General features: G+C 36.8%; 6 protein-coding genes across 10 annotated transcripts in view; 4 read left to right on the forward strand and 2 right to left on the reverse strand.

The window, feature by feature from the left end:
- LOC129576707 (protein Wnt-5) overlaps positions 1-10,857 on the forward strand; it is a 46,455-nt gene extending 35,598 nt beyond the window's left edge. For all 5 annotated transcript variants that reach the window (XM_055462204.1, XM_055462203.1, XM_055462205.1 and 2 more), the window contains 6 exons: positions 2,802-2,982; positions 7,296-7,572; positions 8,772-8,954; positions 9,046-9,148; positions 9,303-9,470; positions 9,575-10,857. In XM_055462204.1, the coding sequence (XP_055318179.1) occupies positions 2,802-2,982; positions 7,296-7,572; positions 8,772-8,954; positions 9,046-9,148; positions 9,303-9,470; positions 9,575-9,762 (1,100 nt within the window). In that variant the 3' untranslated portion in view covers positions 9,763-10,857. The remainder of the gene's footprint in view (positions 1-2,801; positions 2,983-7,295; positions 7,573-8,771; positions 8,955-9,045; positions 9,149-9,302; positions 9,471-9,574) is intronic.
- A 461-nt stretch (positions 10,858-11,318) lies between these two features.
- LOC129576565 (G-protein coupled receptor Mth2-like) lies at positions 11,319-15,203 on the forward strand. Its single transcript, XM_055461809.1, has 8 exons — positions 11,319-11,519; positions 12,460-12,929; positions 13,024-13,240; positions 13,372-13,636; positions 13,721-13,893; positions 13,972-14,140; positions 14,208-14,390; positions 14,515-15,203. Exons 2-8 carry the CDS (start codon positions 12,483-12,485, stop codon positions 15,047-15,049), a joined length of 1,989 nt encoding a protein of 662 aa, XP_055317784.1. The 5' UTR covers positions 11,319-11,519; positions 12,460-12,482; the 3' UTR covers positions 15,050-15,203.
- LOC129576568 (uncharacterized protein C16C10.8) lies at positions 15,168-16,796 on the reverse strand. Its single transcript, XM_055461811.1, has 3 exons — positions 16,574-16,796; positions 16,404-16,483; positions 15,168-16,308 (listed from the first exon to the last, which is right to left on the reverse strand). Exons 1-3 carry the CDS (start codon positions 16,650-16,652, stop codon positions 15,277-15,279), a joined length of 1,191 nt encoding a protein of 396 aa, XP_055317786.1. The 5' UTR covers positions 16,653-16,796; the 3' UTR covers positions 15,168-15,276.
- A 79-nt stretch (positions 16,797-16,875) lies between these two features.
- On the forward strand, positions 16,876-19,618 carry LOC129576566 (pre-mRNA-processing factor 19). Its single transcript, XM_055461810.1, has 5 exons — positions 16,876-17,119; positions 17,350-17,972; positions 18,066-18,319; positions 18,393-18,878; positions 19,123-19,618. Exons 1-5 carry the CDS (start codon positions 17,101-17,103, stop codon positions 19,271-19,273), a joined length of 1,533 nt encoding a protein of 510 aa, XP_055317785.1. The 5' UTR covers positions 16,876-17,100; the 3' UTR covers positions 19,274-19,618.
- LOC129576564 (HEAT repeat-containing protein 6) lies at positions 19,608-24,449 on the reverse strand. Its single transcript, XM_055461808.1, has 10 exons — positions 23,906-24,449; positions 22,784-23,815; positions 22,113-22,687; positions 21,832-21,979; positions 21,353-21,748; positions 21,149-21,275; positions 20,959-21,082; positions 20,569-20,896; positions 20,192-20,407; positions 19,608-20,106 (listed from the first exon to the last, which is right to left on the reverse strand). The coding sequence occupies exons 1-10, from the start codon at positions 24,080-24,082 to the stop codon at positions 19,837-19,839; spliced, it is 3,393 nt and encodes a 1,130-aa protein (XP_055317783.1). The 5' UTR covers positions 24,083-24,449; the 3' UTR covers positions 19,608-19,836.
- A 317-nt stretch (positions 24,450-24,766) lies between these two features.
- On the forward strand, positions 24,767-26,201 carry LOC129576465 (uncharacterized). The gene is made up of 2 exons (XM_055461648.1): positions 24,767-25,150; positions 25,391-26,201. The coding sequence occupies exons 1-2, from the start codon at positions 24,944-24,946 to the stop codon at positions 26,198-26,200; spliced, it is 1,017 nt and encodes a 338-aa protein (XP_055317623.1). The 5' UTR covers positions 24,767-24,943; the 3' UTR covers position 26,201.
- The last annotated feature ends 105 nt before the right edge of the window (positions 26,202-26,306 follow it).

Consider the following 26,306-nt stretch of genomic DNA (forward strand, 5'->3'; position numbering starts at 1 on the left):
ATGCACCGCGAAAATGTACTGATTAAATTGTTTCATTTCCAACAATCGCCGGCTCTCAAAGCCCATAGTATGCTTGCTTCGAGTCGTTAATTTGTGAATGATGATGATAAGGCCAAATCCGTCGAATATGTACACGACAGCACACACAACATTTCAACTGATTTTCAATTTCCTGAATTTAAATACTGCTTCGTTTTGCCTTTTTTTTCTTTCGCTCTCTCTCACCATTGTTTGTCCTCTCAATCGCACTATGGTCGAACAAAATAGAAAGAGCGAAAAGGAAACGAAATAATAAATTCCCGATGCTGGGGCCAACAACAAGTAACGTACCTATGTCGTACATATGCTGTCGCATAATGCATTATTTCCGCACCGATCTAATATTGACATACTGGTTTCAAACACCAAAGCTGAACTGCACTCATACCAAGCCCGGACCCGAGCATATTGGCCGTGTTGTACGGTATCGAATGCGAATGTGTGTATGTCAAATCCTAAACAGATTAAAATGCTTGAAATGCGTGTGAAATCGAGGCAAACTTGAGTCTTCAACCGAACCGTGTGTGTGTGTGTGTGTGTGTGTGTGTGTGTGTGTGTGTGCATGTGAGTTTGACTCGAATTCTCAGATCTAAACCGATGATTGAAAAATCATCGTAGCGTAAGTGACTTTCTCTTCACTCAAAAGGACCCATAAATGGAAATTGTGGAATTTCACACTTCTATCTTTCTATTCTCTCGGTCTCTCTCTCTCTCTCTCTCTCTCTCTCTCTCTCTCTCTCTCTCTCTCTCTCTCTCTCTCTCTCTCTCTCTCTCTCTCTCTCTCTCTCTCTCTCTCTCTCTCTCTCTCTCTCTCTCTCTCTCTCTCTCTCTCTCTGTGTGTGTGTGTGTGTGTGTGTATCTCTCGACAAAAATGTTCTTCAAACGCATCCATAAAAAAAGTAATTCCTCAAATAAAGATCAAAGAGCGGCATTAACTATTATGGAGTCGTAAAACTGAACGACAGTAAAAAAAAATGTAATAATGTCAAATTAAACACAATGAGAGTACAACAAAATAGTCAGTTATTATATTTTTGTTGTCGTTGTTGCTGTGTTCGAATGTTGTGAACATTCGTCGGTCGGTCGGATCCCTATGGCAATATGTAAAACATGGTCACACAAAATATTCGCATTGTTCATTGACTACACACAACAACACGTAACATTATATCATTTCACTTTCTTTTCATTTGACGCATTCGATGAATCGGGTTTTACTAAAAAAATAGGGGTTACACCAAAATACGTTCTTTTTTTTCATCCGATTTTTTTTTTTGTTCAATCAGTTTACATGCATGTATTAGCTACAAACCGACCTCGATTTCAATTAGTTTAGTTGAGACAATTTTCTGATCGAATGACGAGATATAGAACACACACACACACACAAAGACCGATAAGTGTCTCTGCACAGATTTCAATTTAAAAATTTCATATTTTCTACTCGGTATAATTTCATCGATGAAGATGATGGAAAGACACACACACACACATCACCCAGTTAATTATGTTTTGTTCGCAAATAGATTCCATTCATAATGCCCGACAAATTGAATAAGTTGCATGCATAATGTGTATGTGTATGTGTGTGTATGCATCAAACTATGAACTTCGAGCGACAGTCTCATTAAATTTGGGTTATTGTACTCGAGCGGTCACGTTCGAACGTGCACCACTTTTTTTTACTCTATCTCGCTCTCGTTCATTCATTCGTTTTTTGTGTTCAAAGCCAGGCACACTTTTTACCCAACACATGTAAGCGCATTAACTATATATATAACCCATTGATATATACACATACATCCACCAAATTAATATTCTAATCAGTGGAATTGACGACGAAGTTTTCGGTCGATTTTAAAATGATTCATAGATGAAGAATGGTTGAATATAGAAAAAAAAGGGGTAAGCGCTTTGTCGGTCCGTTTATGATTCAACCGAGTAATCATTTTATGGTGACATAATGCAACTTATCACGCCATCGACGTCAATGTGCGCACAATATGACGTCGTTCATTGACTTTCATTTTCACATAGAAAAAAGGTTTCTTTTGAAATATATGTTTTTGCAATCTATGAAATTGTTGCATATTTGCCAAAGTACTCACTATTCATCATCCTTTTACATATTTTAAAAATGTATCATTTTCTTTCTTCTTCTTCCTTCTTTCAGAAGGAATTTCTTGTTTTGAATTAGTTTTTATTTTCAATCATACTTCTTTATCTTCAAAAGAGTTTTCTACACGACTCGAAGAAACCGAAATCTTGAGACATTTCTTTTTCCTCCGAAATGCTCTCTGTATACTCTCCAAAATGCTTATCGTCATTGCCAAAGCAAACAAAATTATGATCGGTTTGGTATCGGCTTTGCTGCCAAGATGCTTTGAAAGTTTTATGACTTCGATGAATTCTTTGAGTTTTTTTCCCCATTTCTTTCTTTTTTTACCTTACGCATGCATTTTTCATGCAATTTGTCACGGTAACGAAGAAATGGCGTTGTACTAAACGCACATGAAGCGTAAACAATTTCCGTACTTACGTTAACGTTAACTGAATTCAGTTATCGGCCCCAACTGCTACGATGACATTGATTTAACTGAAAGAAAAAAAGTTAGACTAAGCGCTATAGCAGAAGTACGCAGGAGGAAGCATACATTCGTATAATTAGAAAGTGTAATTCAAATCAAATGCAGTTGACGGGTTGCAGTTCAATTAATATGCATATTAAATGTTTGTGTTTTTTCGATTTCCATTATTTGCAGGTTCACCCGAAATGGCATTTGTGCATGCAATGGCCGCTGCAGCAGCTGCTTCGTTTGTAGCACGTGCTTGTCGCGATGGTCAACTCTCAACATGTGGTTGTTCGCGCAGTTCACGACCACGTCAATTGCACAGCGATTGGACATGGGGCGGTTGCGGTGACGATCTCCAATTTGGTTACAAGTAAGTTTCTGGTGTTAATGATTTTTTCAGTAGGCTGTTATTTTTTTAGATAATCGATTGGTTTTACGACGCGAATATAATTTGTCCGAAATGAAATTAGAAGGAGAATGCAAATGAATACTAAGAAAATATTCGTATTTTGATTTCAAGTCAATATTATTGATGCGTCATCATTGAATAAAAATGATATCCATGGCAAAAGTCAAACGGTTTCTTCGACAATAACGCATTTTTTCCGCTTAAATGGCTAAAGCGTAAGCTGAAAGGGGATGAGGAACACAAGTGGGTAATCAACGATGCAAAAAAAAACATTTCTGCTGGCAACAGATCTTGATTTGATGACGAACCGATTCTGCCCGAAATCCGTTCGCCTATTAGTTTCAAAAATGATTGCTGTTCCCGTTGAATTGCGTGAAGTGAATGTGTGAGTGATAGAGTGAGCGAGCGAGCGAACTGGCGCTCGACTAGCGCCTCATATACGCTCCGGCCCATTTATATGAATGCGCATATAAAATATTAACGACGGAAAATAAGCAGTGTCAAAATAAGTCTATGTCAAGTGCACTTGTGGAAAAATTGCACATGTAAACTGGCTGAATGGTGAAGCCCATACGCGGGCCAAATCGCAGTTCAGCGAGACAAACAATGGACGGATTTATGAAAATATATATACAGACACACACACACACACACATTCGCTTCACAAATATTTATGAAACGCAATATATTGGAACCACTTGAATGTCTAACCCAAACGACGAAAACGCACACACAACAACAGCGGCAGCAGCACCAGAAACAACGGGGAAAAAAAGAAGGAAAAGCGATTCGTACAATGAACAAAACAAAAACGTGAGCGATATTATAAGAAACAAACCGTAGAATAAATATGATGATTTGAAACGAATTTATTGTTTCAAGTGTGTGGCACAACCTTGCTACAACAACAACAACAACAACAACAACAAACGAAACGAAACAAATCCACAAAATCCGTGCACACACGAGGATCGAAGGGTACATAAATTACCATTTGCACACATATGAGCCGAAACAACAAAAAAATGCTGATGTGCATTTTATGATATCTATTGCGCGAACGACACACCATCTCAACGCCACGATCCAGTGCAAACATTTCGCAGATGTACTTTTTGTCCGCTCTCATTTATTAATATGCAGTCGTAAAAGTTTTCGATCGGAAGAAAATGCAATTACTCAACTGAATAAAAACGAATATACCGCTTTCAATCGCATCCCAACTAAAACTTCAATCATATTTATATCGACATTTTTTATTTTGTTTCTTTTGAGAGAAAAACACACGAACGGTTTTCTCTTTGCGAATTTAAATCAAACACATCCTTTCGAAGACAGACTTGAATATTCAGCCGCAGAGAATGGAGAAAAAAAAACCCGAAGAAGAAACAAAATGCTATAAATTTCCAACAGAACGCAGATGTTCATGAGATCGTCAACCATAAATAAATAAATTCGCTCCTCTTTTTTCCCCTTCACTCTTGTCAACCACTTTTTTTTTTCTCGAGTTGCTATTCAGAACGATTCATTCCCACGGTACGAGAAAATAGCTAGATATTTTTATGTGGAAAAACACACATGTACTGCTTTTCCTTGCAGCTGAAAATGAGCTTTTCCTTCGGAAATGTGGCTTTGCAAGTTTTATCCGAAACAAAAAAACAACTTTTCATGGATTTTTCACAACGCGCCAAAAACAAAAAAAACCAAACCGATGTTCATCCGTTTCGGTGAGATTGAAATGTCATGAAATGCGTTTGCTCACTTGTTCGCCATTTATCCCTGCGAGAAAAAAAATTGCCGACCGTTGGTTAAGTAACACACTGTCCAAGCGCTCACAAAGTTTTCAGACACAAACATCGTGTATGGTTGGTGGGAATCGCGTAGAAGGACCATCAGTTAAATGAAAAATCCGACTTAATTTTTTGTAACATGGTCACAATTTCATTTATTCTCCGTCGAAAGGCTCAACTTTGCCTGCCATTCATTGAATATTTATTGAAAACCCAAGAAATGTCGTGGTGTTTTACAAAAAATAAGCATTTTTCGTTGCAATGAAAAATCAGAACCATCAACTTATATCATCAATTTCACCATTTCTTTCGGAAAACTCCCAAGCCAATCCATGATCTTCATGAAAAAGCTTCTGATTTTCTCGCTTAATCCGCAATTTCCAACCGATTCCCATAATTATTCGGTATTTAATTGAATCATCCGAATCAATTTGTTCCGTAACGAAGTGAGCATCGCATTTGATTACGGTTGATCTGATCTCGTAATGTTCGTTCAATTTTCACAAGGGTTGATTTTCGATGATTTGCCACAAACAGCTTTCTCTAAAAATGATTTTCCATGTAACAGGCGACCAGAACGATGGCATGGAGAAAAGCAGTGGTGCACATTTTCCCTCGCTGTGCGTACGGTTTGCGATCGATTCGTGCAGCAAATCCATTGAATGCTGGTGAATTTGAATTATTGGCTTTGCGCAACTCGAAACATTGGAACAGGCAAACACCACCGAGTAGCAGGCATACACGTGGTTATCATGTAAGTGTGGCTTGTTTGTGACACTGTTTGTCGACAACGATGGCGACGACGGCAACGGCGACGTTGACAAAATATCGATTTTTTTATCCATCTCGCGCGTTCGTGGAACAGCATGATTGTAGCAATTTTGTTGAAATTTATGCCATCCCATGTATGCGTGTTGCGTTTGCCGGTGATACGTGTGTTTGCCCTCTCTGATAACGCAATTAACACACAAAACCCGACGGTTTGTTTGTTTGTTGAATGGTATCATATGATTCGGACACAAAACGCTCTCTAATCGATGGAGCAGAGCAGGAGGACGGAAAAGTACGTTTTGCATAAACATTTTGGTTATATATCCATGAATGTCAGTGTCGAGAGAGAGAGAGAGAGAGAGAGAGAGAGAGAGTGTGTGTAGCTTGAATTTGTTTAAAAAAATGTTGGGTGCTGAATATGAGCATGCGGTCTTGGTGCGACGGTTCGATGTGGTTCAATGGTAGGGTTCAGTTGGCGTTGAATTGCCCAGTTAACAAATTGTTGAACACACGCAAAAAACAGGAGGACGTTCGTTGTTCAGCCTTAAAAGTGGAATATTTCCTACAGAAGGCGTGGTGTATAAAAGATTACCGTTTAACAGGGCCACAGAAGTATGCGGCAAAAATGTTCTGGTAGTTGTGATTTGGAAAAAATGTGCGTATTGGTTTCCGCGTCGTGTGTCTCTGTGTACACAGTGCATAGCACTCTCTACTGAGCACGAGCAGTTTTTCACGGTTTAACCCTCATATGTACACAAACTGCTAGTGTTTGGTATGCGAATGGAATGTGAAGTATGTGAAGTAAACACATTTTCCATGGTATGAAGTGTTGTTATAACAATTCCAGAACGAAATTCTTCGCCCCAATGTTTAGACGTTCGGCAACACAGCCGAACCATTTCTTCAGCACATTCTCATATGGAATAACAACAACATCGGCGACATCGACAAGCTCCAATGCTTTGGAGGAGCATTCTCCGGCCATGCCATACCAGCATGATTTGGAGATTTAACACTTAAATCTATGCTTAATTCGCCAATCGCTGTTGCTTTTGAACGAACGAACTTTTCCCGCGATCCTCTCCATTTGCTTACGCTATTGCAACGGATGAACATTAAAACGGAACCGAAAATCCGGAGATGGATATCACTTTAATTCTAATCTCAATTCGGATTTTGAGGTAAACTATGCTTTTTAAATCTCTTCGAATCAGGCGTTCAGAAAACGGTAGCCCCATTTCTACGTCGACCGAATTGGAGTGGCAAGTGGAGTAAATAGCTACCACAAAACACAAACACACACAGACGACATGCTATCCACCGCAGCTGATAAAAATGTGGATAATCGTCGTATATTCGGTTTGTGACAAAGCCCTTCTTTTTCGGTGAAATGAACGCCTGATAGCATGTGCATAGCTCAAAACCCACAAGTAGACTACGCGACGCTTTAGTTTTATCCACCACACAGCCACGATACATACTGTTCATTACATTTATTTCATGAGGGGCTTTATCAAATACATCCACATGAACGCTCTAACGAGCCATGACTCCATGAGCTTATAACTTGCTGTTGAACTTTGATTTTCCAGTAGAACTTATGATTTGATCATTTCTTACCGGTAGAATTTAAAACTTGATTGGAAGCTTCAGCTTGACCATTTTGATGAAAAAAATCGTTTCCTTAAAATACGATTTTCCTTTCTTTTCCAGATTTTCGCAGCAATTCATCGATATTCGAGAAAATGAACGGAAACGTTCACAACGTGGAGTTGTTTCAGTACCACCGAAATACACAAAGCTCGACGACGAGAAAGTTACACACAATGAAACAAACAGCAACAGCACCAATGGATCAACACCAATCATCCCACGACCTGATAATACTCCAACTGGATTTAAACCGGAGCATTTGCTCGAATTACAAGAGAAAATCACAAAGGAAATCTTGAGCACTAAACTCGGCGAAAATGAAATGCACGAACTACAGGTAAACATTTTTAGTCTATGAAATCAATTTTGATTCAAATATTTGGAAACAATAAATTTAAACATTGAATTAGGAACAATAAATTAGAATGAAGTTAAAATAATCAATATTGAATGGAATCGAAGCAACAAAATGAAGAATAGGCAATGGAAAATAATCTTATCTATATATATAAAAAAGAGCTGTATGTATGTCACGAATGTTTGGCCAAACCGTTCATCCGATTTGGGATCCAAAGATACCGTTGGAAAGCTCTTGGTCTGGAGAAGGTTCCTAGAAACATCTTGGTCCATCACGGTCTATCATGGTCGAGTTAACACGACTTAACACCATTTTTGCTTAAATATAGTCGACATGAGTATCATATGAAAGGGCTTGGAATGGAGATGAACATGGACACCATCACGGTTCACAATGGTCATGTTAACACGACCTAACACCATTTTCACTGTATGAATACATAGTCAATATGGGTATCAAATGTTTGAAATGAAAAAGAAAATGAAAATAGGCCATCATAGTCGGCCATCGGGTTATATTACCATTAAACACTTCTTATCATGAGAAAACCATGTTAAAAAAAAGTAAAAAAATTCCTTTATCATCATAGTATTCGTTTTACTGTGATTTTGTTATCAATTCAATTTCTGTATGGTCCATTTTGATATATCTCCCACAAATATTTTCAAAAGAATTGAATCGAAAAAAAATCAAACTCAAGAATGATCTATTCAATGGAAACTCACCAAGTAATGTGACAAACATTGACGAAATGAAATGCATTTGTAGTAAAAATTCAAACAAACAAAAATGAAAATCATAACAAAAATATATTTACTATTGCATATCGAATCATTTCGCATTCCATATAATAACTTTACAATATTAAATGAAATAAAATTGATTCATATCAAGAACAACAATATTTCGTAGGGAATAAACGAAAAATAAACAAAATTCAACAGTAGATATACATAACTTTGCAACGCATATTTTTATTGATAAATGGTATAACCCGAACAGACCTAGATCAAATGATAAATTCCATACATTACTTTTGATGACATTGAAAATATAAACGCGTAGCGAAGCACGCAGAGAACAGCTAGTTTTAAATAAATAGATAGAACAATTGAAACAAATACTCTTGAAAAATAAAATAAAAATTGCTAACCAATTGCTTCAACCGTTCGCAACAGGCAAAAATCAACCATGAAATACTAAATTCAAAGGTATTCAATCTCGAGAATCAAGGATATTATGGGAATTTCAAAAAGAATCAACGCGGTGGCTCAACTCCGTCCCGAAATCGCTATAAGAGCAGCGCATCGGCAAAAGCTCGCAGCAAAATGAACATTCATAACAACGAGGCTGGTCGACGGGTATGTATACTCATCCAATTCTCCATTATTAGCGTTTTTTGGAATAGTTTCGAATGAAATGATCGAATTTCTCACCATTCAATTTCCACAGGCAATGATAAACAAGTCTCGTATCACTTGTAAATGCCATGGTGTATCTGGTTCGTGCAGTTTAATAACATGCTGGCAACAATTAACATCGATTCGTGAAATCGGTAAGTACCGCCGAAGAAATAACGATTTTTTAATGGAAAAATAAAAAAACAAAAACAAAAAAGAAACAAAAAGAGAATAAAATTACAATAAAATATCAAATTCAAAGAAAATGTCAAATACTGATGAGCTCTCATCATTTGTCCTCTAAAATAGGTGATTACTTGCGTGAAAAATACGACGAAGCCACCCAAGTGAAACTGAATAAGCGTGGATTTTTGCAAGTGAAAGATAGCCGTTACAAAATTCCCACCGCCAATGATTTGGTGTATTTGGATGAGAGTCCAGATTGGTGTCGCAACACGAAACAGCTCCAATGGCCAGGTAAAAGAGAGTTCTTCTCTCATGTTTATGAAGAAAATGAAAAAAAAATAATCTTTTTTCTTTCAATTTCCGAACTAAAATCTTTTTTTTTTCAATTCTGACAGGAACGCATAATCGAGTATGCAACAAGACGTCATCTGGTTTGGATGGTTGTGCAATACTTTGCTGCGGTCGTGGTTACAATACGAAGAAAATTGTGGTGAAAGAGCGATGCAATTGCAAATTCCATTGGTGTTGTCACGTCAAATGCGAAACATGCACACGAGTAATTGAAGAGCACACATGTAAATAAAATCGGAATCGTCAGAAGTGAGAGTGAGAGGGTGAACGAAGAAAAAGAAGCCGAACATTTTCGAGAATAAACAGCGTAAAACAGTGAATCGAAGAAAGAAATAAATGAAAAGCATCCTAACATCCAAATCAATTGGTCGAAGGAATTTCAAGTAAACGTGATAACAAAAAGACGGAAAATGAACGGAAAAAATTAATATAATTTATTATTATCGATGAACGGTCGAATAAATGTGTTCAACAATAATAATATATGTTTCGGGAATAAGAATATGCATGATACTGATTATGTGAAGCTTTCTTTTTTTAGATGTTTGTTCCTTGCCATACAAATAGAATGCGCACAATATATTAGATGCTAAGAGACAATGACAGCATATTTAGTATCTAACTCGTATGAATCACTTTATCGACGCTAGCTTCTACTAAACAAGACTTTTCTTCAAAAAAAAAACATAAAACAATACATAACAAGGCATTTCTTCTTTACTTAAGTCAAGCGATAAATGTTTGAATCTAGAAAATCCCGTTCGAAATGGCCACATTTTTTGTACACATACCCCAAGCTCGAAATAAAAACCAACATCGTATTTCACATCAATTTCTTCTCACATTTTTCCATGTTCTATTATTAAATTATTCATTGTAGTTTTTATAAATATCGCCATCCATCGACTAAAATTAATTTATACACACACACACACACACACACACACACAATTGTATTGATTTAAGACGAAAAAATGCATTAAATTATTGCTAACTCACACCCACACAACTTATCCACGTGAATAATAATAAATTCTTGCAGTAATTTCGATGTTTTAATATAACTTATATTGTATTTGTATTTTGGTGTGACAAAAGAATCAAATAAATTCTATCAACTATTTAAACAACAACATCGCATCAAAACTTTGACAGTTCCAAAACCGAACAGAAAAAGCCGACACAAATTTTATTATTGAATAAAAAGTGAATGTTTGTTATTCAAGTCATTGTCATTCAGCCCGTAAGTTTTAAGAACATTTTTAGCTTTTATTTATATTAGATTGTACTTCGTATTGAAATTAAAGTTTTAAATATATGATCCAAATTGGGATATTGGGTTTTTATTCTATTTATTTTTGCACTTAAAGAGTTGAAGTACTCAATTCTGATTGAACTCCTGACACCGAACCGAGAGAAAGAGAAAGAGCGATAGCCATCAATAGGTATGTATGTGTATAATGATTCTCCACTGAAATCGTGATGAATAAACGGACGCGTCATTCCTTACAATTGCTCGTCATTTTTTTTAAAAGAAGAAGAAAAAGCGCAGAACGTGTCATTCAACTCCTTATTCCATAAAAAAAGATTCAGTTTTTATCCTTATCTTTTCAATTCCAACCCACAATGGTCTTTTATCAAAGTGATGCTTATTTCCATCCCAAAATGGTCTCCAATCGAGTTTTTTTTATTTCGTCTTTTAAATATTGCATGTTTATGTGGTTTGATAAATTCGCTGCTGCCACAATATAATCTGTAGTTAACGAGTGGGGACCCATTGATGTATTCAGTTTATATTTGACTTTCGTCCGATTAACTCCATTTTCTTGATTAGGAACAAGAATTTATTGTTTTGCATTAAAAAAAATACATTTTTCAATTATGAAAGGTTCATTTCTTAAACATTTCTAATTCCACAAACAAAATTTATTGTCTTCTAAAGCGGACAATTTAACGATTTCAATCGATTTTATTTTGTTAAGGATTCAAGTGAGTTTTTCTTTGCCTTTTTCCTTCCAATTTGTGTATCAATTGACACCCATAGAATGAAAGAACATCTTATGAGCCCCTTATCCATAACTGAGACGGAAAAAAAACGTAGAGCAGAAAAGAGACAAATAAAGTTGCGAGCAAAAGTGACACAACTCAACATTGAGCGGAAAAGAAGTTTTTTCTCATTTTTCTCGCTACTGGAAATAGATAACGATTGGATGTCTTCGACTTATTTGTAGTTCTTTTCATTTTCTACAATAATGCCAAAGAGATACCGAATCCTTATCTATTTCTAGTAGCGAGAAAAATGAAAAACGTCTTTTCCGCTCAATGCTGAGTTGTGTCACTTTTGCTCGCAACTTTATTTGTCTCTTTTTTGCCCTGAGCTATTTTCCGTCTCAGTTGTGGATAAAGAGCTCATAAGTTGTTCTGTTCTATGGTTGTCAATTGATTGTTCACTCATTTCCCGCTTAAAATGGTGATTAACAAACACTTCAAAAGGCATTAAAATTGAAAGAAAATAAGTGATCGTGATATTTTTTGGTTGAAAACCCCGTTTGCAATCAGATATGGTATAAAGTCAATTTAAACCTTAAAATATCCTATATTTCGAACAGCAGCATATAAATTGTGATTTACCCAAATTATGATTCAGACGAGGTACGCACAAGTGTGTCATTGTGCGAATTGGTCATACATTGTTTCATAATTAGTAATTACGCTCCATTGAATTGCAACCCAACATATTTCATTTTACGAACCTATGGGCATTTCTCGCGATATGAATCGTCTTGATTAAGAAGGAATAATGAAAAAACGTATAATTATAACATATATGAAGGGTTTTAAAAGCGTGATGATAAATTTATCAAAATCTGTTGCTTTCCCATTTTCTCATTAAATCTTCTAACATCTGAATTTATTTGAATTTTTCTAGCTGTATTTTTAAAGTTGGGCAACATGAAGTGGCGAATATTTTGTCTGCTCGTAATAGTGATAAACACTACAGTTTCAAAACGGTACGATAAGCTACCATGTGAATTCCTAGAATCGGTCAATATAACCGGCGGAAAATTTCAAGCAGACGACAGTATTATTTTTGAAAATATCGCATACACAAAATATGCGTACCTAACTCACGTACTCGAAAATGGAACGACTTCCCGCAAAACGAATTCATATTTGCGTGGCTGTATACCCGAAAACCGGCCATTCATACGACTCCTCTGTCCGTTTGGAACGACCGGCGAAGATTGTCCAAGCTATCAAAATGTACGGAATTTGAAGCATGCAGTAAAATTCGATGGGCAGAACAAACAAAATTTAACATTGGACCATTACTTCGGATTTCTTTTCGATCAACCATGTCCTGATTTATTTGACGAGCGTGATTATCAAATATTGCATGTAATGCATTCAATTAACAAAATATTTTTTTTTTTTCATTCTATTGAATAATGCTTTCAATGATTTTTATATATTTTTTTAAAACCCCACCCAGACTGGAGATGCATGCGATGAAGATGCATCCGATGAAGATGCATGCAAGAACATTGATGACGTGTTAGGCCACACTCAATATTCGTTAGAGTTTAGCCGAAATAGTACAACGAATGAAATTGAATCAAAGTTATGGGTTTGTTTTCAGAATTCATTTACAGAACAAAGGGCAGAAGCTAAGACTTTTCCAGACTCCACGCTATTCCCAACGACTGCAAGTAATTGTTCGCCCACATAAAATATATTCAATTTCGTTTTCTATCGGAATATGAATGGATTGCACTTATTTTACACCATCAGCTATGAATTTTAGTAGTATAAAATGTTAATAATTTTAATTTTTGATTAGATATGTTTATATCGGCGATCCTCCTTACGGCAACATTCACTGTTTACCTCTATTTGCCCGATTTGGATCATTTCTTTGGGAAAATGTTGATGTGTTTCTTGAGCGGACCGGCAATGAGCTACTTTTTAATTGTCTTAGTGAAAGTAAGCAAAATACCTCCAGAGAGTTCCATTTATGATACCATCGGGTACACTGTCTTTTTCTCATTTATGTCATCGTTTGCTTGGCTCAATGTAATTAGCTTCAATTTGTGGAAAAGTTTTCGGTGAGTGATCTTTTTTGCTTTTTGATTTGTTTCCATTTTTTCAACCCCAAAAATCTATTTTAAAAACGCCCAACTTCCAAACAGAACAATAAATGGACTCACCGCATTTTCTCAACAAAAATTACTACTTCTCTATATGTTTTATGCATGGGGATCGGCACTTTTTCTAACGTTACTCTTTCATGCAATCGAACCAAGCAAGGCTACGGAGCAGTTATGGGTCAGCCTTTCAACTTGTTTTTTAGACGATATGAAAAGTATATTTTGATATTTCACTTTTTTGAATTATTCTTCCATTTTTTTCTTATCTTGATTTCAAATGTGACTAATTTCAGGGAATTTATGTGCCGGTTGCCTCAAATATTACATACCAATTTGGATATTATTCGCTGTATCACAGTTGTTTTTCACATTGACTGGAATCATTGTTTACAGTTGTTGTAATGACAACGAAGTTCGGTTCAAATTTGATCGCCAAAGAAGTCACATTAATGATGGAGACAAGTAACTGCAAAAGTCGATAGCTATTAATCAACAACATTCTAATTGTTTGTCTCCGTTTTTCTTTCAGTTTCTCTTTGCATTTGCGACTGCATATGGCAACTTGTTTGACATGGATTTTAAAAGCATTGACCATGCAATATGGGATGAATGGAATCGGCTTCTATGCAAATATTTCATACACTTTACAAGGTCTTGTGATATTTGTGATATTTGTTATGAATCGTCATGTGTTGCATCTCATCCACAAGAGGTTTGTAAATTTTATTACTTTTAAATTTGTTTAAAATTTCATTCAAATATCATTCAACAATATACTATATAGGGGAACTATATCCCCTTTTTTCGCTTAATTCACATATTTTATGTATTTGCAGATGGAAAAATCGAATTCAACGAGAAACAAAGAAAAGGCAAAGAACAATGTCGATTCGATCTCAGACATCATATGAAGTCCTAAAACCTGAAGCAGAAAACCATCGTGATGTTGATAGTAAAAATTCAATTGAGCAAGGGGAAACGATCAAAAGACCAAGAACAGTTTCGTTTCGATCGCATATATCGCATGAAAAACTAAAAACTGAAGCGAAAAGTCCTTGGGAACAAAAGCCTTTGGTTTTTGATGCCAATAAAGCGGTTGACGAAATAGATGCAATCAAACGACCAAGAACAGTTTCGTTTCGAACTCAGGCATCGACTATAAAACCAAACATTGAAGAGAAAAATCCATGGGAAAAAGGGCCTTGGGTCTTTGATTGCAATAAAACAGTCGATCAAGGAAAAACAGTGAAAAGACAAAGAACTGTTTCGTTTCAATCTCAGGCATCGCCTATAAAACCAAACATTGAAGAAAAAAATCCATGGGAAAAAGAACCTTGGGTCTTTGATTCAGCTGAATCAACGAGACTATAATTTCATTTGATAATCCTCTTAAAATGTAAATCTCTTCAATAAGATCCAATTAATTAGGCGTCATCAATTCAATAACGTATCTAAACTTGGAATCTATTTATAAAAAGTCGTACACAAATCATTTAATAAAAGTTCCATATTTATTTATTATAAATGTATTTTTTTTAATGTGAATAATGTTAGCCGAAGAAAACATTGATAAGTCAAGGAGAGAGAAGAAAGAAGATCTATTCATTCAATTGAACCATGCCTTGTGAAATCGAAAGTCCGTTAATTTTCTTCAGTATTTTTTTGAATTTCTTTTCATACTGAGCGCTTTTTGAGTCATCCTCACCGATGGATTTCAGGAATTTTTTGATGACTTTTGATTTCAGCGAATCGACCGGCAGTATGTTGTTGGATTGGTTTTTGTTAAAAATTCGCAAAATATGTTTCTGCCAATCGAATGTAGATTCACCGTTGGCATCTGTCGTTGAATCGGCCAAACTGAACTCTGTCTTTGGTTTTTTGCTCGCCACACCATCCGATGCATCACCATTTTTACGTTTTTTACCCACATTCGATTCATTTGAAATGCCATTCGCTTCGGATGCTAGTGCTTGGATGGATTGTGAAAGTATTTCCCATACAGCGTTGCTGTTTGATTCGTCCAGTTCGAGTTGCTCTTGCAAAAATTTGATAAACTTCTTTTTCTTCGGTGACTGTACATTCAACGGAATGTCTGCACGTTTTTGTAATTTTTTCAATGCTTTTTTTGTACTTTTTCCTAAGTCAGATTGAGCCAGAGCTTGCTCAATTATCGATTCCACCGTCACATCACTGGCACCACCATTCGATGCATCAGCTCCATTCTCATTTGATTCACTCATTGACTCAGATCCACTAGCAGTAGCTGGAGATTCTGGTTCAGCTGCCTCCTCTAGTTGCTGTTGAGCTTGTGTCGGTGGGGCTGCAGCTGGCGCTGATTTCTTCTTGAACTCCTCCAAACCTTCTTCGATAATTGTCCAAATCTTTTCGGCTTGAACGGGACTGTAACGCATGCTGCTCTTCAGGAAATTTACGAATTTCAGCTTCTTTCGTGGCACATTCGATTGGGTGGCAATTCGTTGCAACACATTTTTCGTATTACGGTCGAAATTTGGCCGTTCAGCCAATTCTTGAATGCATTCTGTCCACATTTCTTGCTTCTGGGCACCTTTATTCTTTTCCGGTTTTGCAACAAACCCCTTGGCTGAATACCGTTCTGCCTCAGTTATGCACTGGAAAGTTCACATTTGGTGGGATAAGACAAATATATTAGCACAACATTGAATCGTTTAGAATGTAAAGACAAATAATTTGAGTTAATACTCACTTTTGTATGTGCCACATACTCTTGTTCACGGAAATCCTTCAAACAATCGACACATGTCAGGAATATCGGTGCATTTCGACCTACAAGCCATAAACAAATAAAGGTAATTTACGCTCAAATCTCGTCTCATTCGACTTAAAACTTATGCAAATGCACCAAACACCACTTACATGATTTAAACGAGTAATGCTTTTCGACGGCTGCTTTTTTCAGTGATTCGCCGCAATGATTGCACGTGAAAAAAACCATTTTTTATTTACGAAAGCAAAGTGAGCAAAGAAATGCGTCTGCAACAAACTCTAATCGTCAAATAGCCTCAGACAAAATAGTTAACACTGTATTTTTTGGACACGTGCGACTAATGTCAAATTTTTTTAATACCAAATAATTAAAGAGACAGCGTTTGACATTTAGTGTCAAATGGTCTATAGTGTGTGTGTATTTTTTTTTTCTGTAGCGACCGGCACAGTGCATGCGATACCACCAATTTGACAGTGTCGACACCATACCAAAGCTAAAAAGGTATCACATCAAACATAAACGATTTGTCGCGATGTCATTAAATTGAGCGAGAGCCAAAAAGTGTATTGTAAACGAATCGGTGATAAAAAAAAATCAATTTTCGCATAAAGTACGTGGGAATAAAACTAAAATCCAACAGAAATTAGGTGATAAAACAGAAAAAACGACGAGTACAATGGCTTTAATCTGTGCGAGTAAGTGAAAATTGAATAATTTTCGTTCGATCAAAAAGGAATATTGTGCATTTTGCACTAATGTTAGGTTAGGTTGTAGTTAAAAGCTTGTAAATCGATGCGGCTATATTCAATAACAATCATCAATGATGGGTGCATTTTTTGCATGCCGCGCCTAATTTTCAACCAATATTAAATTCATCTATTTATTCCATGAAAATGATGTTTGGTTTTTATTTTCTCGCATACAGTTACAAATGAAGTGCCTGAACAGCCGGTTGTGTCACCAGTATCGGGCGCGATTTTCGAGCGCCGCATCATTGAGAAATATCTCTTGGAGAATGGCGTCGATCCGATTACGGGCAAAGAGTTGAAAGCCGAAGAATTGATTGAAGTTAAGGTACCGGCTATTGTACGACCCAAACCACCGAGCGCAACCAGTATTCCGGCCGCATTGAAAACAATGCAAGACGAATGGGATGCATTAATGTTGCACACATTTTCACAGCGTCAACAATTGCAAACCGCTCGACAAGAGCTAAGCCATGCATTGTATCAGCATGATGCTGCATGCCGTGTCATTGCCCGTTTGAATAAGGAAGTGGCGGCGGCTCGTGAAGCGTTGGCCACACTGAAACCACAAGCCGGTATTTTGACATCGACTGGAGCTAATCAACAGGCAATGGACGTTGATACAGTATCGTATACCACACAACCGGTCGAACAGACTGGTATGACACCCGAAATTATTGAGAAATTACAAGAAAAGGCCACCGTATTGACAGAAGAGCGTAGAAACCGTGGTCGCACATTGCCCAAGGATCTTGTCGTTCCCGACCAAATTAAAAACTTCAAAATTTTGGCATCCCATCCGGTATGTTTGCGTTTTGGTTTTTTTTTTTAATTCGATTTTCAAGAATTGCCAACAATGTTTTAACACGGCATTTTTTCTTCATCTCAAATGCAGGGTCTCCATTCAGCCAGTGTACCTGGTATTTTAGCTCTCGACGTTTGCAGTTTCAACGATAACAAGATTTTGACCGGTGGAAATGACAAAAACGCTACCGTTTTCAACAAAGACACACAACAAATTGTTTCGGTTTTGAAAGGTCACACGAAAAAAGTTACCAAAGTCATTTACCATCCGGAACGTCGTGAAGAATGGGAAACGGTCATCACTGCATCGCCGGATCAAACAATCCGTATTTGGAATGTTCCAACGTGAGTTTTTTTTCTCTTCTTTTTCTTTTTTTAATCAAATTTTCGAAAAAAAAAAACTCAATTTTTATTGCAGGTCTCAAACCAAATTCCTATTGAGCTGTCACTCTGGCCCAGTTACAGGTTTATCGTTGCATCCAACCGGCGATTATTTGCTATCGACTTCATCAGACAAACATTGGGCATTCTCTGACATAAAAACAGGCCGTTTGGTCACCAAAGTCATGGATATCAATGAGGTGGGCTTGACAACGGCCCAATTCCATCCGGATGGTTTGATTTTTGGCACGGGTACCGAAGATTCACAAGTGAAAATTTGGGATGTCAAAGAGCAAAGTAATGTTGCCAATTTCCCCGGTCACACCGGACCCATTTCGGCAATTTCATTCTCCGAAAACGGTTACTACTTGGCCACGGCCGCTGATGATGCCTGCGTTAAACTGTGGGATTTGCGAAAACTCAAAAACATTCGCACCATTCAATTGGACGATGGCTACGAAGTTAAAGATCTATGCTTCGATCACAGTGGTACTTACTTGGCTATCGCCGGTACAGACGTTAGGTAAGACACCATTGCATTTGTTCTTCACAAAGAAAATCATTATTTTTTTTAAAATATTTTTTTGTTTTTCTGTTTCTCAATTCATGTTGCTTATTTTCTCCCATTTTATTCTTAAATGTGTATTTTTCTTTTTAATTTGATGTCTTCCGTTTAACAAAAAAATCGTTCTTCATATTTTTTTTATACAAAATTATTCAACGTGCCGCCTTGTGCCTTGTTTTCTTTTGTTTCTCTCTATTTGCAGAATTTATTTGTGCAAACAATGGCAAGAATTGTGTGTGTTCAATGATCATACATCATCAGCAACTGGCGTTCGGTTTGGTGCCAATGCAGACTATTTGGCGTCCACAAGTATGGATCGTACAGTTAAATTCTACGGTTTAGACAAGAAGTAATTTTTAAGCGATTTTCCCATAAAACACAACAAACAACAATTCTTTTTTTAGATTTTAGCTATCAATTTTCAAAAGAAAAAACAAAAACCACACACAAATCAAACACAAAACTTGATATTTTGTGTTCAATTATGGCGCATCCATGTATAATTTAAGCGAAATAAACCGACCGAGAGTTTCTCATCGGAAATTGAATTTAAAATGAAAAAAAAAAAAACAAAACAAATAAAATCAAATCGAAATTTCAAAACCACAACATTGTATTCCGTTGACATCTTGCAAATTTATTGTAATGCATGTGAATGTTTATTGGTCAATAATAAATAACAACAAATTTTAAAAATAGTTTGAATTGGTGCTTGCTTTAATTTTTTTTACATATTGTTTTTAACAATTAGAAGTTTGCTTGATTAAATTTGATCACACTGTGTTGAAAATGGTAAACAACAGGTAAAGTGATTAGATTTATGTTGTTGAGTGACTCTCAGTAGAGTCTCTAGTTAGAGATGACGATTCTCTATGTACCGATAATTACCCATGGTTGCGCTTCATGTACCGTCCAGTCAATCGCCGTATTCAGTGATTGATACAAAACAATTCAGAAGTGTTTTGATGGAATTCTTTTGTTCGCTTGTAAGACTTTTGCTGCTTGCTATATTTTTTAAATATAAATTTGCTTCGAGCAATGAGGCGGCCTTTTCCGGTACCATTCGATTAATGACACGAATCCAATTTTGTTTGTTTGAATCGAATTGCTGTAGTAGAATGCATTCCAAATCGATCAAATCGTCAACCGTAGCCAATTTGATCAAATGAGATATTGTGATGCAAAGCTGTTAAAAAAAATGATAAGGAGAAATCAGGTGCTGCTGTTCAAGTAAAACACCCAAATATTGAAATTGAATAATATTAACAAACCTGATCGAGTAGATTGTCACGATGGTTGTATTCGTTGAAGTCGGTGAGTTGATTTGCCTGATAGAGCGCCACCGATAAGGCACTCCATACACTCAAATAGAATCGGCCGTAATGAGCACGCTTCGAGGGAATGGCCAGTGCAGCTGCACCATTTATTCGAACTTTAAAGTTCACACATTTTATAATGATATCCGACAACGTCTGAAATATCAACTCCTGTCAATAGAGTAAAAGTGAAGAAATTAGATCAAGATAATAAAAAACGATTGTCTTTGACTTGTGTTCATTAGTATGAATGAGCGACAAATAACTACATTTGACACAAACCCAGACCAAAGTCTTTGGCCACTAATGAGATATAAAACATTTGTGCTTACCTGCCAGCAAAACTGATTGCCTTGCAAGTCAAAGATAACGGCATTCTTCATGAAATTACCGATCGCATAGCAAGCATTCCATTTGACTTTCATATTCCAGTTGGTCCCGCTTAATTTGGCCTGATCGCACAACATCTTGATGGCATCGATGCAAACGATTTGCCACTTTTCCACCACAATCTGATTTGGTTTGATCAATCGCAACAGGTTGCCAAGTATTCGGGCTGCATTTGTACGCACTTTGTCATTGTCACTGCATGTCGGCGCCGTAATTTCAAACAAACGCCACAGCAAATGTTCAGAGATTTGATCGATACTCGAATCCGAACTATAAACAAATGAACAATTTAGCAAATGAAAAATTAGTCCATAGTAATCGAGAATAATTACATGTTCACGACCAAAACGTCGGTTATATTTGCCAGAGCCCATGATGCCTTTATGCGCACCGGTAAACATTCGTCTTGCATTAGTTGGATTATGGCTTCGGTCGTATTTTCAATATAGCAAATGTCTACGATTGGGAAATTAATGGTTAAAATGTGTCATCTATCTTGTGAATGAGTTTCTGGTATTTTACCTTCTTTAAGCGATGGAAATACCACAAAAATGGCCAAAGCACGCACTGCCGACGCACGAACAATTGCCTCTTCGTCACCCAATGATATGCCAGACAGCAATGAGATTATGTGCATTTGCTTGGGCCGCTGAAATCATTACCAAATTTTATTCATTAAACTCCTTCGGTCACAGTCGTGCAACAATTTAATTCAAATGCACTCACCGCCAATCGCTCGTACACATGAACACCAATATCGGAAAATGCGTCACAGAAAATCGACTTTGTTGCCGAACTTTGTGTTAGATCTTGTAGTTGCTCGGTTAGAATGGTCAGTATTTTTGACCAAAATTGCAAAGCAATTTCAATATCACGTTCGAATTCCACATTTTTCTGATTACTTTGAGATAATAAATGCACGTTAATTGAATGTACGACCACATCCAAGCATCGGGCTGCTCGAAGTCGTACTGTTGCAATCTCATCTTGAAGTGTAGTTTCAAGTGCCTCAGCTATTAGTAGTAAATGCGGTTTGATCCAAATGTAATGCGGTGCCATCATTAAAATGATTTGCAAACTTTGATGTCGGACTTGGACTGAAGGTGCCGATCGACTCGGTCGCTAGAATGAAAGAAAAATACATTAAAATCGGCAAATGAGACAAACTATGGACAATTTGTAGCCATATTAAAAATACAACTCACGATATAAGAACTGACTGTAACACCCAAACTTTCCAGCGCAATTTGCAGCAACCATGAGATCTTTGTTGCCGGCTCGGTCTTTTGTACTTCATCGATTTCATCTTCATCTTCGTACTCGGATTCAACTAGATTTTCATCGGCATCGATTCTGAAACGGATTTTTTTTTATTGGAATCTACGTTAGATCAATGAATGAATGTTGAAAACCATGATATTGATATAAAAAATATCCAAAAAATCATGGAAATCAATAGATTTTATTAAAAAAATTGCATGCTTACACTTCATCCTCTCCAAAATCGTGAACTCGACAATTGCGTTTGGCTTCTAACCGTGATACGCCGACACAGTCGGATATTTCATTGGTGATTTCCGGCCGAGCGATGAGAAACTCCATAACAATAAGAGCGGCAACTTTGATGGTTGGATCTTTGTGATGAACCAAACGTCGAATGAGTTCAACGAATTTTCGGATTAATCCTGGTGGTTTCTGTAGCTTTTGAAATGATGTTGCTTGCACCAAAGTGGCAAAGCACCTAAGAATTTGTATCAACACTGGCAACGAACTTTCGTTACTAAGGGCCTGAGTTAAGGTAATGTATAGAATACAGATTTGATTTCCTAGTGAAATAGAAAACGGCATAAAATTGATTGGCGGCTTATCGGTAGATTCGGCTTGAACAAGGAAGGACTTGGTTCCGTAGAGGATAATTGAAGTAGCTTGTAGAGCTGTAATTCGGCAGCGCTGATTCGAATCACGCAGGACGCAATTCAACAGTGCAGGCATTGATGGGATCAGCTCTTCGGTTGGGAACAAACAATGCCAATAACCAAAGAATATCTTTCGCTCCACATTCTAGTAAAAGAGAAAAAAGGTAATTTTTTTAAATAAGAAATTGAAAATTAATAGAATGTCTGTACGAGAAACAATTCTAGACAAGAAAATGCAAACCTTGGCAACAATGGCAATCAATGAAATGGCGGCCAATCGAAGCTTCGCTTCTTTTTCTCGATTATTATTGCCGGTTTTCGATATTTCTGGATCTGAAGCGTCCGAATCGCTAGTTGTGAAATTGCCAATTTCGAATTTTTCACTTGGATTATCAAACAAAGTGGCTTGCTCAAAATGCTCATTCGATTCATCAATTTCGCCCGATTTCCCGTTTTTTGCCTCATTCGATTTGGCTGATTTTCGATTTTTATACTGTGATGTCTGCCGTGGTTTGCGACTCTTAATCATTTTTCCACCTTTTTTCGCACCAGCACTAGTATTATGAGTATCCTGTATGGTTTGTTGTGACGACTGAATTCGTTGTGGCGGTTGATAGACACAATCGGGTAAACCGAATAGCATATTTGATACGCATGCACCTAAAATATCACCAATATTTTCAGTGCACCATTCTCGATTTGAAAAACCAATGAATCGGCATGAGTTCAACGCAGCACGCACTAAATTACAGTAAATTCGTTCGGACACATTATCCAATCGCACCGAGTAGATCAACTTGAGTAATGCTTGTGTTATGGCCGGCTCGAGGTTTTGTGCGATATCTGGTAATTTTTCGTAAAATGTTAGAATGATCTCCAAACAAAATACGGCAGATGATTTAATTTCAATCACTGAATATCCATCGTAATGACATGATGTTGACTTTTCCATGGCATCCGGATCGTTTATCAATTTGATCAATAACTCCGTGCATTGATGCAATTCTTTTGATTCGTCTGCAATCGTAATACTGTCATTTTTTAAGTGATTTTTTATCAGCGCCTGCATCAAACGTAATGCATCACAAATGCCGACGAATTTATGCTCATTTATGAAATTAATCGCGTATCGAATTGCATTTCGAAACACATGAACTGTGATATTTGTTGGATGTTTGTCCAACAACTGTACAATTAACCGGGCACATTTTACAATTATCGTATCCTCAACCAATGGAAGGCATATTAACACTCGTACCACATCCTCTGTTCGCTAAAAATCCAAATAAATCATTAAAATCAAACGAATCTTCGATTTACATCGAAAGATGTGTATGTGATTTTAATGGTGTGTATGACTCACCTTAAAAATGTCTAATGTTTGCACATACTTAAATTCCACCGAATTTAAATCATTCAGAATTGAATTCAATTTATCACGATGTCGACTTAGATCGGACGGTGCATTTTCGCAAATATTTATCAAATTATCGATGGAACGCAATAGAATATCGCTGGAAATTTTTGGCGGTGCACTCATGCTGTTTGTTCAATCATTCGTTCAACCAAAACACACAGAAAACCGATTTTTGGTTTGTTTGACAGATTCGAAAGAAAAACACACACCATGCGATACTTTGACAGTTCGCAATGAATGTGACGTCATTCGTACGAATGAATGAAAAAAAAAATCCGTTGCAATATCGAATATCGTGGGAATTCTGAATCTTTTTTTCTATTTTTCGATTCGAAATGTCTATTTTTATGAAAACAAAATTATCAAAATGCTACATTCCCAATGGATCATATGCATTTCCATTGATTTTCCATATTTTCAACACATTTTCAAATGAATACATTTCTACCGGGTTCACAATAAAAATCGTTGAAATGATCAACAGATAAACAACAGTTTAATGGCATTTTAATTAGGTGTATGAAAATGCAACCGTTTTCAATTTTACCTGTCGTATTAATTGCACCGTACACCCGACCAATGTCAATGCTTAGCCAATCTAGACATAACGGATAATTGGGTTTGCTTTGCATAAATTAGCACGAGGAATGTGCAATGCGTGCCGAAAAAATGAATTCATTATATTGGATGCTTAACAACTATTTCACTGCCTAATGTCGATCTTTTGACGCCACAAACATTCGGCCAATTCAATTATTAATGCATTAATGATCTTTATTTCGGAAAAAAATGTACATTTCTACGGGCAATACAATTTGTTTGGATTAGAGGGGATAGCACGATGTTTGTATAAATATTGTATGTTGCATTTGAACAGATATCATTCGCTTTAGTGCATTCATCAGTACAACTGTTTTCAAACACTACTCAGTTTTCTCACGTGTTTATCTAATTTGTTTGAAAATAAAGTTTAATTTTGTGAAAATGCGTTTCCCATTGAAATTCGCTTTGACGGCTGTTTTGGCCAAGAGTATCGTTGCCGAATTGGCCCATTCGGGTGTCAAGGGACAAGCCCAACCAGCTATCAATGGACTGCAACCAAAACAATATGTTCAACCGAATTTTCCAATTCAACAAGACACCTTCGATCAACAGGAGCAATCCAATGCAGATCAAACGCAGTACTATACCGTAAGTGTTGTTTGAAGTGAAAGAGACGTTTTCAAAAAAAAAAAATTAAAGAAAATAATCGAAAAAAAATTTCAAGAAATATAGAAGAGTAAAGTGTTTGTGATTTAAGAACATATGAGCACCTGCAAAATGGATAATTGACTTTGACTATAATGTGGCTGCTTAAATTCCGACAAAAATCACTCAAAATCAATTCAAATTATGGTCTAAGTGTCGTGTTTTCTTTTCTATATATTTCAGGAAACAGTTGAGCAACAACCAATTGCACAACAAATTGCATACAAAGGGGTTCAAGATCCAGTTCAACAGTATGTATCCGGGCAATACGGAAATGATGTAAATCAGGCTGAATCAACAAACGAGGTGCCAACGGTGGTTGATCCGTTGTCGGTTTATCCAACTCAATATTCTGGACATGCCATTCATGGTGGCTACAATCCAACGGCCTACGATCCGGCTGCATTCAATCCACACCAGTACAATCCAGGTGCATTCAACGTCCAAACCGGTTATGAAGGCTACTTGGTTCCCGGTCCACCACTACCACAAAAGCAGGTTGTTGCCCGTAATCCATCATCATTCTTTGGCTCATTGCAAGCCATTCCAAGCAGCCTGACCGAAACGATGCGTGATACAACTTCGTTGTTGGGCCGTTCATTTGCTTTTCTAATGACATTGCTTGGTGTTACCATTGGTGGTGGTGCTATTACCACTGCCCTTTGTACATTCACACCATTGTGCACGATTTCATTCGCTCTTCCATTCGTCCGGACTGGCCTTCGTGAATTGTCTCAACCAGTTGTGGGCAAAGATGCTGCCGATATCTTAGAAGAAGCCATTGTTAAGTTTAGTAAATTCAATTCCGAACAAAGGGCAAAGATGGCCGCCAAATCCGATGCAATTGTTCCAGAAATTGAAATTAAAACGGTCCCGTCCATTGAAAAGGTTGAAGCAAGTGTTGAAAAAGTTGCAAGTGTAATGGAAAAAGTGGAAAAGAGTGAACAATTGGAAAAAACTGAACTTCCAGCCAGCAAAGACAGCATCAAATGAAGTTGAACAGTGAAAGAGGGCGAAAGCACTCAACTATTCTTTTCGTCCCAACTTTATTTCACAAGCGCCGTATTTATGCTCTCATTTTTCATCTCTATTTATTTAT

This window comes from Sitodiplosis mosellana, unplaced genomic scaffold, assembly GCF_009176505.1.
Source record: "Sitodiplosis mosellana isolate CC-2019 unplaced genomic scaffold, AAFC_SMos_1.0 Smas_scaffold_6191, whole genome shotgun sequence".
Classification (NCBI taxonomy): Eukaryota; Metazoa; Arthropoda; class Insecta; order Diptera; family Cecidomyiidae; genus Sitodiplosis; species Sitodiplosis mosellana.

Coding starts and splice junctions, on each gene's coding strand:
- LOC129576465 (XM_055461648.1), top strand. CDS start 24,944: ATGCGTTTCCCATTGAAATTCGCTTTGACGGCTGTTTTGGCCAAGAGT. Junction 25,151..25,390: donor ATCAAACGCAGTACTATACC/GTAAGTGTTGTT, acceptor TATATATTTCAG/GAAACAGTTGAGCAACAACC.
- LOC129576568 (XM_055461811.1), bottom strand. CDS start 16,652: ATGGTTTTTTTCACGTGCAATCATTGCGGCGAATCACTGAAAAAAGCA. Junction 16,484..16,573: donor GCATTACTCGTTTAAATCAT/GTAAGTGGTGTT, acceptor TATGGCTTGTAG/GTCGAAATGCACCGATATTC. Junction 16,309..16,403: donor AGTATGTGGCACATACAAAA/GTGAGTATTAAC, acceptor TGAACTTTCCAG/TGCATAACTGAGGCAGAACG.
- LOC129576566 (XM_055461810.1), top strand. Junction 17,973..18,065: donor AAATTTTGGCATCCCATCCG/GTATGTTTGCGT, acceptor TCTCAAATGCAG/GGTCTCCATTCAGCCAGTGT. Junction 18,320..18,392: donor CGTATTTGGAATGTTCCAAC/GTGAGTTTTTTT, acceptor TTTTTATTGCAG/GTCTCAAACCAAATTCCTAT.
- LOC129576564 (XM_055461808.1), bottom strand. CDS start 24,082: ATGAGTGCACCGCCAAAAATTTCCAGCGATATTCTATTGCGTTCCATC. Junction 20,897..20,958: donor GACGTTTTGGTCGTGAACAT/GTAATTATTCTC, acceptor ATTTGTTTATAG/TTCGGATTCGAGTATCGATC. Junction 20,408..20,568: donor GCAATCAGTTTTGCTGGCAG/GTAAGCACAAAT, acceptor CTCTATTGACAG/GAGTTGATATTTCAGACGTT.
- LOC129576565 (XM_055461809.1), top strand. CDS start 12,483: ATGAAGTGGCGAATATTTTGTCTGCTCGTAATAGTGATAAACACTACA. Junction 12,930..13,023: donor GTGATTATCAAATATTGCAT/GTAATGCATTCA, acceptor AACCCCACCCAG/ACTGGAGATGCATGCGATGA. Junction 13,894..13,971: donor TTTTTTAGACGATATGAAAA/GTATATTTTGAT, acceptor GACTAATTTCAG/GGAATTTATGTGCCGGTTGC.